The sequence below is a fragment of the Tachysurus vachellii genome, chromosome 1 (assembly GCF_030014155.1).
Source record: "Tachysurus vachellii isolate PV-2020 chromosome 1, HZAU_Pvac_v1, whole genome shotgun sequence".
In the NCBI taxonomy this organism is placed as follows: Eukaryota; Metazoa; Chordata; class Actinopteri; order Siluriformes; family Bagridae; genus Tachysurus; species Tachysurus vachellii.
In genome coordinates, this window is record NC_083460.1 from 26338166 (window position 1) to 26354570 (window position 16405).

Sequence of the window (16405 nt, forward strand, 5' to 3'; positions counted from 1 at the left end):
TTAAATTATACTGTTGACCATGATGTTTAAAAAACAAAAAATAGGTGTGACACGTTAATAATAGCACAGAATGTATTCATAAATCTGTATGTTGTATCTGAATAATTAAAAATTCAGCTGTATTCAGATGACGTTGTCTCCTACAAGCTCCAACTTTCTCCAGTCTTCGAGTTTCTTCAACTCTAAAGACCCCGTCATGAATATAAACAATATTTTGAATTTTTTGTACCGTTTTAGGGGGGCACGGTGGCTTAGTGGTTAGCACGTTCGCCTCACACCTCCAGGGTTGGGGGTTCGATTCCCGCCTCCGCCTTGTGTGTGTGGAGTTTGCATGTTCTCCCCGTGCCTCGGGGGTTTTCTCCGGGTACTCCGGTTTCCTCCCCCGGTCCAAAGACATGCATGGTAGGTTGATTGGCATCTCTGGAAAAATTGTCCGTAGTGTGTGATTGCGTGAGTGTGTGAGAGTGTGTGTGTGCCCTGCGATGGGTTGGCACTCCCTCCAGGGTGTATCCTGCCTTGATGCCCGATGATGGCTGAGATAGGCACAGGCTCCCCGTGACCCGAGAATAGTTCGGATAAGCGGTAGAAAATGAATGAATGAATGAATGTACCGTTTTATTTTAACCAGCATTTTTTGTGGTGGTGTTGCTTTTTATGCTTCTGCCATAAGGTAGTGGAGGCTTTATGTTTTCTGTTTGTTCGTGAGTCTGTGTAAGAATCATGATAGCTTAAGAACAAGTGGTTTCATATCATCCAACAAATTAACTGATTTGATTTGAAGCTGCTTCCAATCAGGTCAAAGTAAAAAACATGGTATTTTAGCCATACGGATTATTAGCAGTAAGTAGGACTAGACTTGTTTTAAGTTGACCAGCAGCCCCACAATTAATATATTTTGTTTCACCTTACTTGGGGAAAATAAATTTCTTAAATCTAATGTCTAATGAAATTGACAAAGGATCTTTGTCAGTTGTCAGTAATTGAGATGTCAGTTCTTTATTTATTGCATCTGGATATCCCTTTGCATTCAGACCAGTGTTCAAACCTGAAGCTTTTGTTAAACATGAGTTTTGTGTTGCTTTGGTCTAGGTCTAGTTCTATCCTCTTTGCACAGGCAACCAGATTTTGAGCTGAAATTTCCTGGTGCTTAGCAAAATTCATGACCCCATTAATACTCTCAAAAACCAGTGACAAAAAACTCCATATCTGAGGTTCATGATGTTTTCTGTTTATACAGTCCTCATTTCTGTTCAAGCATACTAATGTTTGACTGTACCTATGATCCATGCATATAACATCTTGTACTGTATTTTTAAACTTGTAAAATTCATCTTTAGGATCCACTTATACATAATGATATTTTATACTGTGCGTGTGTGTGTGTACATACTGTGTAGGCAGCAAGTGAAAATAGAAAAGTTCAAGGATCTGAGAATCTTCTTCATCTCTAAAACAGCAGGTCTTGTGGGATGTTCGTAGTATACAGTGGTTATTATCTAACAAATGTCGTCCAAGGGAGGATACCGATCCCACAGAAGAGCTACTGTAGCTGCTGAAAAAGTTACTTCTGGCTGTGATAGGAAAGACTCAGGACACACAGTGCATTGCAGATGGCTGCGCATGCCACACAATGGTCAGAATCCCTGTGCTGGCCCCTGTCAGCCACCGAAAATGCCTACAATAGGCCATGAGCATCAGTAGTGAACATGGAGGCAGTTATGTTCTGGGCAATGTTCTGCTGGGAAACCTTGGGTCCTGGCATTCATATGGATGCCACTTTCCCTAATAGCAGTGGCCACGTTCAGCAGGGTAATGCTCCCTGACACACTGCAAAAATTATTCAGATTTGAGAAAAATGACAAAGTGTTTGATGTGGACTTGGCCTCCAAATTCGCCAGATCTCATTTTGATTGAACACCTGTTGGATCTATGGAGGCAAAACCTCACAACTTAGAAGACTTAAAGGATCTGCTGCTAATATCTTGGTGCAGAAGACCTTCAGAGGATTCGTGGAATCAGTGTCTTGAAGGGTCAGAGCTCTTTTGCCTGCACAAGTGGGACCTATACAATATTAGGCAGGTGGTTTAAATTGTGTGTGTGTGTGTGTGTGTGTGTGTGTGTGTGTGTGTGTGAAATCACATGGATATTGTTAATGCAACTGATTTTTCTACAGACTGAAAAATAAGGATGGCAGTTTGTTTTGAAATACATTATATGGCCAAAAGTATGTTGACATCTGAACATTACATGATATGTTTTAATAAAAACCTCAACTCTTCTTTGATTGCTTTTAAATTTTCTAATTTAACTAAAAGAGCATATATGACCACAAGGTTGTTTCTTGGTTCCAGTAAAGTGTAATATTTATTATGGCATTCAAAGGCATCCCCGTTGACTCAGGCTTGCTCATTAGGGCTAGATGTAGTAACTTCATTTAAAACTTTCTATACTTCTGTAAAGCTCCTTTAAAACAATGTTCATTGTTAAAAGTGTTATACAAATAATTTCTTAACTTAACTATGGCAACTGTTTGGGGAAGAACCACATATCGGTGTGACTGTTGGGTATCACCACTGTTTAACACCACAACTGTTGCCAATCTTTGCAGTGTTATTGAAGGCAAAATCATTATTTTGGTTTTGAAGACAAACGTGGTTTCTTTATATTTATATTCATTGTATGAAATCATTTTGAAGAGTGTTAATTTAGCATGTGTATCTAACATTACTAATTGGCATGCATTTGAAATTTAGACAGCTGGTGTTTTTACTATTTACTTCAAAAGTGTCATACATCTTGCCATTTTTTTGTAATTTTATTGATTTTTATATCGATATTGATTGCGTCCACAATATTGGAATATTGTTCCTTCTGAAATGCCAAATTTAGATTTCTACTGCTAGTCCCTTGATAAGGTTTTTATGTATATCCAAATGAGTCCGGAAACGTCTGATATTAAAGTGATTTTACGTATTTTCTAGATGCTGCCACACAAAGTGATGCAGCCTCCCCCCGAGTGAGCGAGCAGCACTGGCTACTTCAGCCAATCAGATGCCTCTCTCTGGCACTCTCTGCTTCTTAATTGGCCAACAGCGACTGAAAGAACAGCTGATCCAAGTGTGGAGGCTGATTTATCGTCCACCCAGCCAGCACAGGAGAGGCAGAGACAGAGGACGGGCTTGCATAGAGAGATAGAAAGAGAAAGAAAGGCTTGTGAGTGCGAAAGAATCTGCTGCTGAATCTCATCACCTGTATCTAGCCTGGCAAAGATGAACCACAACTCTGGAGAAAAAGAGCCTGAGACCACAGAGCCACTGCGCTACCTCAGGTAAGCTCAGACTCATGTTTTGTCTGATGTTGTGGTCTGAAACTACAGTGCCGGATCTCTAATTTGAAAAGATCTGCATTCAGTGTGGTACAAAACAGTGTGGCTGAGAGATTTGTGATTTGTGACCTGTATCTGTTCCGCTGTGAAGTAATTCATCTTTAAGGAAGGGATGCTCTAAAAAGGTTTTCTATATATATACATATGCATATATATTCTGTGTGTTTATGCAAAAGTACACAACATATGTACACACACCATATTAGTGTCCTTAAGATTTGATTTCTTTTCCTCAAACTGAAATCAATAAGAAGAATAATTATCTCATATTTTCATATCCACTTTTATGGCCAGCACATTAGAATTTCACTGAGCATTTCAAATGATATCGACTCAGGTCACTGTTCCACTTATCAAAACAGGGATCGTACTCACGTTTACATGCTCATTTATTGATCTAATAGTCTTTTATCCATTAAATCTGCGCAGTTGAGTATTCTGGTAATTTAGCGCTTCAAACCCAGTAATTAGCACTGACTCTCAACCACTGAGCTCAAAAGTGAAGTGACATTTTGCACGCTCTTGTTATGGCAACATCACTGCCAGCAATTTGCCTGGGTAAACAGTATAGACACATTTCAAGCAGTACTCAGGTGTATATTTTCTCCTAAGCTGCTCCATGAAATGCATCTGTAGCCTGTGTGATGATCTCAGACATGAATATGGACACGTTTCCCAGTACTCAGAAAATAACAAGTTTATTCAACATTTAAAATATGCAACTCTGACACAAATAAAAAAACAAAGGAGACGGACAAGCGAGAAACTCGTTACAAAATTGACTTCCTGTAAAAGGTACTCATGCTATTTTAAGGACCATCTCACACACATTTGGGATGTAATACAACACTGCTATCTGTATCTGTTAAGTGCTCCAAATATTCCTATTTAAACCTGAAGTGGGTGTGGCCTAAAATTTACCCCTGGAAAATTTAGAAAATACAAAACATTGGAAAGGAACCCAGTGGCAGAAATGGAAGCCCTGCCGACGTGATCTGTGAATTTTGGATCTGACAGTTCCTCAACCTCAGCTACTTCACTTAATTTCATAATTAGTCTTAACTACACGTGTTGCACTATTATACCTTTGTCACTCACATGCTTTTTGTTTTGTACCTGCCTGCAATTTTAACCAATCAAATAGATTTTATTGGCTCCCCCCTCAACATATTAAGTAGTAGTACAGTATATTAGTAATCTAACGTAAACCAGGCAGCATCTTGATCAGGCAGTTACTAAGGATGGATGTATAAAACTTATATTGTCATTTTGATGAACATGGTCTCAGACTGCTCACTTGTGCCGGAATGAATGTAAATAAAAAACAGTTACACGACACTCTATCCATGACATTTCTCGAATCCTAACCTCATGCTCTGTGAATTTTTCTGTCAAGCTTTTTTTTAAACAAAAAAAAACAACAAACCTGGAATAATGTACCTACTATTTGTTAAACACTATCTCTTCAAAAATGGGGAAAAATAGGGTTACATCCCTAATATGCATGAACTGAGGCCTAAACTTAAAAAGGTTTCCTTTATCCTGTTTTGTTTGTGCTGTTAAAATTGATATTAACATTTTCTATTCTTTCTATCTGTGCCTTTTTCGACATAAATAATTATAAATTATACATTTGCTTTAAATAAATAATTCTTTATGGTTGGTTTGTTTGCAGTATGTTTGCCTTGCAAGCAGAAACAAATAAAATGTGACAGTAGAGAACGAGGCCAAAGGAGAATCTGTGAATCTTTAAATAGAAAGCTCTGAAAAGTCATCATGTGTAGCACATCTGACCCAGGGAGAATTTCTCCCCGCAAATGCCTATCTGCCTTCTTTCCTGTAAATACAGTCAGGATTGTACAACAGTGACAAAGAGAGTTAATTTTTTATAATGACAGCTTTGTTGGGTGAAGATGTCCTCATCCTGTCAGACCACAGATGTTTAAATGCAAGGCAGTCAGTGAGAGTCTTGACAAATTATACGCTTCTTTGAGACCAAAAAGATAGCATTTAAGGGTTTCAGCAGCAGTGTGTTGACATTCAGCCATGTCTTTTTAGCTATTAGTGTGTATCTTTTATACTTGAGTAGCATTTCTGAAATGTAAGAAAACATTTCATTTATTTAAGAAGGAATCCATCAGTTTGTTTTATTTATTTATTTATTTATTTCTTTTTTAAACACTATCTCTTTGTTACATCACATGTCTGTACTGCACGCTTGATTGACACTAATAAGACTTTCAACACATTTCCATGTACAAGAAATGTGTGTACTCAATAACATGATGGTAGCTTAAAGGTGACCACTGCGTCACTTGTTGGCCTTTTTTTATCATTTACTTTAAAAATGTAATGTGTCATAATGTAATCCTCTATTAATTATTGAAATTCAAGGAAATTTTATGTAATCGTTTGCCAGTAACTGTAGCAACAGTGCTGTAGAAATATTTTGCGATGTCTGAAAAATGCACCTTTCTTTAAACTGAACTGAATAATGAGGCACTATTATTGAAGCCAACACTCAAATGCTTAGTTTCCTTGATCTGTCATTATGTCATTATGAGGTTTTATAGGAAAATAACCAGGTGACAGGGTAATGTGATAATGTCCAGCATCAGAGTTACTGTTACCATCCTGAAGACTATTTTTCTCACAGCACATCCCAAAACATTTATTTCCTTTTTAACCACTGCAATTTATCTGTGATTTCTTACAATTAACAGTTATTCTTTTAGAACTATATGCAAAGTATGTATGCAAAGCTAGTATGCAAAACAAATGTGCAACACGAAGCAAAGCATACCTTTTTAAATACATGCTTTTACAACAGAACAGAGGTCAGACAATAATCAGTCCCTGTCCTTTGATTCTTTTTTAAACTCCTTTTTTTATTTCATCTTGTATAGATTAACAATAGTAGCACTTCACTGACTTACGGCTGTGTGTTTTTGTTCAGCTCTGCTGAGTCACCTCTCTAGAGGGCTGTGTTTCTATCAGGTTTTATAGTGTTATAAAGAGAATAAGTTAGCACATTTTTAGATAAGGCTAGTCTCCAATGGCCCAATTGCTGACAGTTTCCTTGGACATTGTTGCTAAGGTTCAGTGCTCAAGAGTACACTAAATAAAATGTGCGTGATTACTGTGCACTAAAGGAAATACACGTGGATTTTAACAGTCTGCAATCTGTGAAAAGTTAATTACAGTTTCATCTAGCAAACCAGATAACCTTCTTATTTCTTTGCTGTGAATTAAAAAACAAGTGGCTTTTATATGCAAAAACATTCTAAAACGGTTTCATTTAAAATAAGAAGGATAGAAAAAAAATTAGCAACTATGTGATTCCTGGTTGGTATTCATGCGTTTTCTGAATCATATATGGATGCACAGAAACCTCACACAATGTACACAAATTATGAGTCAATGCAAATTTTAGTTATCACTTTATCCTATTCAGGGGCACTGGGGATCCAGAGCCTATCTTAGGAAGACTGGGCAGGAGATGAGATTATAACCTAGATGAGGCACTAGTCCATTGCATGGTATCGTACATACACACATTCACAGGGACAATTTAGTGTAACTAGTCAATCTCCCTAGTAGTGGACTGGGAGGTGGGAGGAAACCTAAGAAATCCAATGCAGACCAGGCGAGAACTCAAAATGGACCTGTGAGGCCATATATTTATACCAAGGTGAAGACTAGCTCATGTTTCCTCTGAGACATGTGAAGACAACACCATTTCTCTAACTGATGCTCATGTTATATCATACTTGGAGGAAATCTTTACTTTTCCACATAAAAGGTTTCACAAACATCATTCACAAATGACTAGAGTCACTGTGATTGACAGCGAGGAGATGATGATCGATAAATGGCATTTTGCCGTTTTTTTTTTTGTTTTTTTTTGTTTTTTTTACCAACTAACAAACAGAACAGTGTGTATGTTATCTGTGATGTGTCCTGCTATGCGTAGGAGTTGGAGCCTTTTAAGGAAACGCAACCAAACCAAGCTGCTGGAGCTATTTTCAGGATCAGAAATATATAACTGGAAACCTTAAAATTGAGAAATGCATTACCTCACAAATTGCAGTTGATGTTATTACAGTTATACACAATTAAAATTAAAAACTACACCTTCAATTTAACTTGATCGTGTATTGTATTGTAGTCACAGCCATGTAGTCATTGTTTAACATGTTGAGGGTTTGAAACTGTACAGTAAATGAGTATAAGAGTTCAGATGCCTTTTTTGTGCAGTGTGTACTGTATATGCATCACCATGAAAAACAACACATGCTCTTCTAATGCAAGCTCACTAATTACATTTTCCATCTTCCATGGGTTGAGAGGCTTAAGATGGTAAGAGATGCTGTTTCATTATGATGGCGTTATCTCCTGATGTGTCTAATGTTATTAAGTAGCAGGACTCACAAAGGACTCACAAAAGATGACGTCTGCTTCCAGGGAGACTAGGTGGAAAAGAAGACGGTTCTCGTTTAACAATACGGAATTATTTTTCCTTCACGGAGGCGTTTATTTTTGTAAAATGAGCTTTTTTGTTTCCATATGCTGAACAATCTGGTTTTTTTTTTTCTGTATTTGTATTTTTGAACCCTGCCTTCATTCATCAACCTGCTACCAGATTTATCCATCTAATTACATAAATGTTATTAGGGAAATATTACATACCCACTTGCAAATAAGCCCATGAGCTGTAATGAGCAATGTGTCTGAGTGTTAATGTCTTTAGCATGAATAATATAGTTCTTCCAGTGCTAAATTAAATTTTATTGCTTATTATTGTTCATTAGCATTATGTTATCAATCCATTAAAAATTGTATGTTGTCTTGTATGTGGATTATACCATCTTATTACTGAAACACTCATTTTGTATCATTACAGTTTAAAAACTTAAATACATTAATTCAAATTCAAATTTAATTGTATAGCGCTTTTAACAAGGGGGCACGGTGGCTTAGTGGTTAGCACGTTCGCCTCACACCTCCAGGGTTAGGGGTTCGATTCCCGCCTCCGCCTTGTGTGTGTGGAGTTTGCATGTTCTCCCCGTGCCTCGGGGGTTTCCTCGGGTACTCCGGTTTCCTCCCCTGGTCCAAAGACATGATTGGTAGGTTGATTGGCATCTCTGGAAAATTGTCCGTAGTGTGTGATTGCGTGAGTGAATGAGAGTGTGTGTGTACCCTGCGATGGGTTGGCACTCCGTCCAGGGTGTATCCTGCCTTGATGCCCGATGACGCCTGAGATAGGCACAGGCTCCCCGTGACCCGAGGTAGTTCGGATAAGCGGTAGAAAATGAGAGAGAGAGAGAGAGAGAGAGAGAGAGCGCTTTTAACAATTGACATTGTCTCAAAGCAGCTTTACAGAACATAACCATTAAACAAAAGGTTAATATAAAGATTAATATAATACAAAAATGCATTAATATTAGATATATTTAAATGTGTTTGTATTTATATATTCTCAATTACCTTGAATAGTAAATGAAGAAACCTAGATTGAAGCCAGACTTAACATTAGTGACCATTCTGATAACCTTCTGAACAGGGTAAAGGCTTGTTTTGGCATGTGGACATGTACGCCCAGGCTAAGACGTGTCGTCCTTGCTATCAGTGGTAGTTATGCACAAACTTTAACCGATCCACTCAGCCAAATTTTTTTTTACAAATTACATTACTGATCTTTCTTTTGTAGCTTCAGTAATACTTTAGAAAACATTTATCTCCACAACTTAATATAAATCCATATGCATTTAGAGAAATCCTCAATGCATCAGTGCAGCAGAGAGCAAGCCATTAAGTAAAGAATATAACACGAGGGGCATCCTGTTACAGAAAATAATTCATGCTGGGCCGGTGTATTACCACTCTGGAGTGGACCATATTTCTCTAACTACATGTCACAGATATTAATAATTTATGAATAACACCTCATGATTTTTAATCCATGAGACTTTATTTCACATTATAACCTAGTCATTTCTTCCCATAGCCTATTTTTTCTTTCTTTCTTGAAGTTACTAAAAACATAATTTCATGTCATGTTTTCTTAAGAAAAAACACTTATTACTCTTTGATTATGTGGAGCATCTTATAAATAGATCCCTGTGAAGGAGATGCTTATATAGAAATGGTACCATAATAGAACGACTGTGCCATCATAAACCTATATACATTTTAGCTCTCAGTTTAAAATGAATTATTATTCAGAGAGTTATAATGAATTAACACCTTCTGCCTAAACAGATCTGAGAATTCAACAAAGCTGTTATATAACATTCAAAGTGGTTTGCAGCTAGCGCTGGTATCTGAAGTGAACACAAGTGGTTCTTAAACTCTACCCCTGGTCTCTCCACATTTCTGCTCTGCTGCAGTGTTGTGTGAGCTGGGAAAGAGCAAGAACATAGACTGCCTTAAACTGGCTTGAGAACCACTGATAATAATAGGATAACAGGAGAAATAGAGACAAGGACAGAGCAGTTTTAATCAGAGGGATTGGAAAAACGGTCCTCCTGTACTTTCTCCATCGCCATGACAACAGCCGAGCTACATTCCAGTGGGGGTTGGAGATGCATCGGGGCAGCCTAAGGGTTATTTTAGGATCCTAGAGCGAAGCTCAAACATCTGACACGTTCATTATGTTATTCTAATCCCCTTTTGGATTTATTTGTGACTTTAATTGGATTTTTAAGGTTTATGAATGGATTTGATTGAGGAGCTTTAAAATTTGCACTCAAATCAGTGTGATCAAGGATTAGCATCAGAACTTGGATTAAAAATATTTTATCTTGTTTTTATTTTATGTATATTTCCTTGATTGTTCATTCATTTAATTTTTTTACACAGATTATATTTCTAATCACGTTTCTATTGCCAGGGAAGCCGTATGAACACACATCCATAATCCTCACTGTGCTGTGTGAAGTTGTGTGTATGTATGGAGAAAGGTGTAAGGTCCAGATGGAGGTGGAAACCTTTAATGTGACCTTCTGTGCCCATGAATGTTTTATGTTTAGTGAAAAGATGCTGTCAACACTTAATAAGATCAGGAAGGATTGATGCATAAGTGTGTGTGCTTCAGAGCGTGTGTTAAACGAGGACAGCATCCGTGCACGGCTACGTCACCATAGAAACAGTGGGAGCAAATCCAGCAAAGTCTGTGAGATCACACGTACATTATAGCAAAATCGACATCACTATATATATATATGTTTCTGTATACAATCATGAAATGAGATACCCAAGTGAACTTCCAAGTAATTTTAAAATCACTATAATCATCATTCATATACATTTCACCTGTAGTCATAAGGTTTTAACATGTGCTTGTGAATAATAATTTAAGTTGAATTTAAGTTGAAAGTTGATTTTTTTTTGGATACTGATCTGTTTGAGTATTGGTGAGGACATGGACAGACCAATGGAATAAAGTACTGCTGCACTGATCTCTGTGATGAAGATAAAGATCAAGTGAGGGCTTATAATAGCATTGTGGGTAACATTTAACTACAGTGAAGATAGAGCAGCATGTCATTAAAAACTAAAAGAAATCAAATAAAAAATTGACTGAAGTACACATTTTATTACTTAAGTTTAATATTTAAGTCATTCAGAGTAGATTATTCCATTAACTGCATTTGGTCTGAATTTTTAGCGATTGATTGTGAACTTTTCTTTCTTGCAGCCATGTCGTTTTGTGATGCAGCAGAGAGACAGAATGTAATTGGGTTTTTATTCTGTTACATATTTAAGAAGCTGCCTCTGTGTGATATTTAGTTGTCTCTCACACCTAATGAAACATTTTTTAGATTGGGGACGACAAAGTCTGGGATGGTGATGTTGGTGATTCTTTGTCTCAGAGTGAAATCACAACCACAGAGAGTGCATTTCCCTGTGGCAGTGCCCTCAACTAGGTTTCTGTTATTGCTTTATGCTTTAGATTACCTTTTCAAATTATCTGGTTTTCTCATAATGAAATTGAGAAGCACTGTTTTGTTCTGTGGCTTCAATTTCATGTCTTTATCCCAGGTTTTGTCAGGGAAGTCCAAGGTGTTGGAACTTTTTGATTGTGTGACTGTAATGAATGCTGTTTCTATGCATAGAGTGTAATTTTCTGGTGCTTCTTCACCTCTTTTCTGGGTTAATTATCACATTCTTGTAGTGGCGATTCTCCATTGTCGTGTCTCCTAATTCTGACTGCCAACATTGAAGAGCGCTATCTTTTTCCATGCTTTCCCTTTCTTTCCTTCATCACACTTTCCTTTGAATACCAGGAACAGACAGCGGTGTTTATCAGAACTGGTTTGTTTGCGTGCCTCCTGGAGCATTAAGTGAATGCCTCCAGAGTCATCTGAAGTGAACAGACAAACAGTTTATATAGAAAATAGGCGAACTTTGAAAGGCATTCAGAGCTTGTGTTCACAAATAGTCGGCTAATATCGGCTAAGATCACAGTCTTATGATTTGAAGTGTTGTGTCTCATAGTTCCTTCTGGGTGGAGGGGAAGAGTTGGATAATTAGCTTTCCTGATTATCAAAGTCAGTAGAAATCATGTGATTAAGCAGATTATCCAGTCTTCAAAATCTTTTATCCAAGGTTTCTTTTGTGTACATCTAGTACTTGGTCAGGATTCCCCAGCTTTATTCAAACAACACTGGCTTCATGTTACACTCATATGCCCCTTTTCCACCAAGGCAGTTTGAGTGCTGGTTCAGAGCCAGAACCTAATTTAAATCAGTTCTTTCTTTTTCGACACCCTAAGCACCGGCTCTGAACCAGGAAAAGTGGTTCTTAAGCAGCACCAAAACATTGCTGGTCTAGACTTAAGAACCGTTTGCATCAGCAGCTAGGGGCAGGGTTACTGTGACCAACAAGACAAAAGAGAACGTCGTTGGCACCATTTTTAAATCATTTTAAATGGATTCGCTGTGCTTGGATGCCAATGTAGGTTTGCAAAGCCATGAGTATTAACAGCAAAGCAACATCCACTATTGTTGATGTGTTTGTGTTTGCCGCTGCCTCGCTAATGTTGCTGTATAACGTTGTATACAGTGACGTAAGACGGCCTTGTGATGCTTCTCTAGCCCATGGAAAGGCAAACCGGTTCTTAGAAGGCTCGCCAGTGGATCCAACTTCAAACCAGCACCAGTACTAGCTCTGAACCAGCACCCAGTTCTTTCTGGTGGAAAAGGGGCATTAAATTGTGTTTTTTCTTTTGAAGGTTTGTTAGGTTTTTTGTTGTATACCTTCTTTTTTGTTGTTTTTGTCTTCTTGTCTTCCTAAAAGGGTTCTAGTTTGGAGATTTCTCTTAAAGGGACCCCTAAAAAAAGTAGCCAAAAAAAGTGTGTGTCTGTTCTCTTAAAGTGAAATCTTTACCTTCTAAAGGTAGAACTCCTTTATGAGGCTATAAACCAGATACTTAGAAAAAAGGTTCCTCAGGAGATCTTTGGATGGTTAATGTAAGTTCTTTGCTTTGTCGAGGAATAAGACAGAACCTTTAAGAGTTGCCGTAGGGGGACTGAACAAACCCCTGACTTTTTCCTAGTCATGTGCTTATTCATTCTGGATGTTTCTGTTCTGTAGTTTTGTTATCTAACATTTTTCATAGATTTCTAGTTCTTTCTTTTGGATTCTTTTATCTGCTTTATTAAAAGCTGCTTCGATAATGCTTTTATTTTCCTCATTAAAACACCTGATGTTATTAACACATTCATTTTCAGTAAGCTGTTCTCTGCTTTACAATAGAGCCTCTTGCAGTATCTCTGAGAGATTAAGCTGATGTTAGTTAATTTGCTTGCAATTTAGTGGTAAAGAGCCCACATTGCATTTAGCTCCAATTATAGAGGCTTTTGGACAGCGACAATGTGACACCTGGCACTGTCCACCCACGCAGAGATACACAGTGCACCAGCACACTGACTTCATGGTAATGAGCCAATGATGGTGACTAATAAAATAAAGCATTCAAGAGGTGATGGCGTTCAGCGTTCATGCAGTGGAAATTTGTTTACAATAATTTCATCATAGAACTTTGTAATACATCATAGAATGTATTAAATATTTTGAGAATGAATGTTTGTAAGCAAACATACAGTACAATCTGTATTTACTAACCCAGCACTGTGGCTATGATTCAAACAACGATTAAAAGGTCAAACATGTTTAAGTATTTAATTGTACATATTAACATTATATTGAATTAAGTGTCTTGTTTTGCGTATCCTTTACAGCTGAACACTGCCTGCTGCAGGGTGAAACATCACCCAATGAATCTTTGTTTGATTCTAACAGATGCTTTTGTTCGCTTTAGCCTTCATCCTGCTGCTCACTTTACTGCAGAAGCATGATCAGAGCCTAGTGAGTCAGTCCCACTGGCAGCCACTTGTGCCCATGCCACCACGCTTCACAAATCAGCGTCTATGCTTGCTATAATGAGCTTTTTATTCTGTCCATATTGCGTCTTCCATCATTCTGTTACAGGTTTGGTTTTGTGTATCACCTTGTTCTGGTAGCTACATGTTTTAAATACTTTTGGAAAATAACAAAAAAAAATCAGGGCCTGTATTCATAAAGATTTAGCTTACTAAATAGGAATCTAACTAGGAATCTTGGCTTAAGAGTTATACAGGATCAATCTCAGAGAAACTCTAAGCAAGGAAAATACAACAACTTTTATCTTACAAAGGAGGCGGGGCTTACCCCATTGCTAGGTATGAAAATTTTTTGAAGACTTTGTGATTGGTTGTCCAATTAGAAAAAAAATAGAAGCGCTTTTAAAATATTGGCTATTATGATTTATAAGACTTCACTTTGTCTCTATGTTAAGATATTTTTCATGAATACGGGCCCTGAACTTTTTCTTCTTCATAAGTGACAGTCAATTGAATCTTTTTAGGGATGTGATTTCCTTCCTTTCCTTCCCCGAGACACTGTTTCAGGAAAACGTCTAAAAACTAAAGCATTCCCCTTAAAAGTATACAAAATGTCACTATTTTTTTTACTGAATATTGAACACATTTGGGTTTTGCGATCAAAAGATGAATTGGAGAAAATTGATCAGAATTTCTGGTACATTTTCTGATACTTTAAGTTGGAGACTCATTTACAGGGACCTTGGACAGACTCCCATGAACAAAAGGGGAAGTCTATGATGACTGTATAACACTGATTTTACTTCTGAAAACCATTTATCTATTGATTTGGACGTGCTGCCTTGATTTTGCCTAAAGGTCTATGGCCAATTTGCAAGCTTCTGGCAAAGGCAACCAGGTTTTAGGCTGAAATATTATAGTACTTAGCAAAATTCATGATTTCACTGGTCTGAACAAGATCTTCTGAACCGTCTGACACAAAAGAGTTTCAAAGTGACTGAATGGCATATTTTCCAGTGGACTCTCAGGTGCATTTCCTTGTATTTTTGGGAGTTTTTTTGCTGCCAAACATGCTGATTGAGTACAAAGATTGATTTCAAACTCAACTGACCATAACGCATGATGCTAATTTCAGTTCTAATCACACTAACAGTCATTCATTAAAACTCAGTGCTAATGAAGTCTAATTATCAATGCTAGAGCTAATTTAATTTGACTATAATTTCATTTATTTTGATTTTATTCATATTGAGAATGGTAAATGATTTTACTTGGAGGATGCAACAGCAGGGGGCATCAGAATGTCAGTCTGTGAGAGACTGACAGAAGCCACAGCTTGCCCTCACATCATCTCCCAAAAAAGAGAAGCAAAAAAGAAAAAAAAAAACAACATTTTCATGGAAGAATTTGGATGCATTTTTGTCAGCTTTTCCAGAAATATTCAAAATACATATATTTATATATGAAAAATATACTATATATATATATATATATATATATATATATATATATATATATATATATATATATATATATATATATATATGTGTGTGTGACTGTCTTAATGTAGCTTGTTGGTCAAATAAGCCGTTTCAGTAAATTTTTTTCATTCATTTGGGAAAGTTCTGATCTCATGCTCCTGTTTTGACTTATCACCCATAATGCACAAACCAAGTACAGAAACAATTGTATAATCTTTTGCATACAACCTGATTTAACTCACATTATTTTCCTGACTCAGTAGCTGTACTGTGATGTTCCAGCCTTGTTTTCCTCTCTTTTGGGCAAAATGAGCACTGAACTGGAAAAAATTGTGACAGATGCTTCCAGAGGCCAAAATATTCCCTTTGATTTTTCAGACTTTTGCAACAGGGAACAATTTTGCTGCCTTTGTACATCTGTTATTGTCAGACTTGATAAGGCTTCTTTCATATTTCTGTTGAAGATGTTTAATCGAAGAATAAATTAGAAACCATTTCCGAGCTCCAATAACAGCATCATCTATAACAGTACTGGTAGAAATGCAATGAATTACATTAATTAAACTATTAAAGATCCAACCTGGGGACACATACATTCATTATATTATGTATTATGCAACTAGAGGAGATTTAAGTTATAATGAAATATTGGCTTAGCTTTTTATAATTTGAGAATTATTTCCCAAAAAGGCACTTAAGGAACATAAAGCACATAAGGTTATAAGTTATACCATCAGTCTAACAGTCTTATTGTTCTTGCACAGTCAAATATTATTTTTCTGTCTTTTCTTGGCAGCTGAGATTTATCAGTTTATTCATCTCATGCAAGCTGTCTTTACATTCTGAGCAATTTTCAAAGGATTTTAAGTGTGAAAACTCAATCTTCAGTTTCTTTAACAGTATACCATCATTTACTGCCTGCATCTAAAGATAGCGAGGGGCATCTTATTGGTGACATTAGCATTATACAAATAGCAGTCCACTCTAAAACTAATACAATATTTATTTGGTTATTATGAAGAACATATTTATTAAGATTTAGAATCAAATGACAGGTGTAGAGGACATTAGTGAGAACAGCTACAGTATGCTCTATAGGTAAGAGACTGTAGCATTGAGGAAAAGAAATGAGGCAGAGATGATTGAGGTTCTCT

At 36.9% G+C, this 16405-nt stretch overlaps 1 protein-coding gene across 1 annotated transcript in view; it reads left to right on the forward strand.

The window, feature by feature from the left end:
* The window catches only part of yjefn3 (YjeF N-terminal domain containing 3), a 39529-nt gene that overhangs the window by 2641 nt on the left and 20483 nt on the right, over nt 1–16405 (forward strand). Inside the window, exon 2 of the mRNA XM_060880313.1 lies at nt 2982–3328. Within this exon, the coding sequence (XP_060736296.1) occupies nt 3270–3328 (59 nt within the window). The 5' untranslated portion in view covers nt 2982–3269. The remainder of the gene's footprint in view (nt 1–2981; nt 3329–16405) is intronic.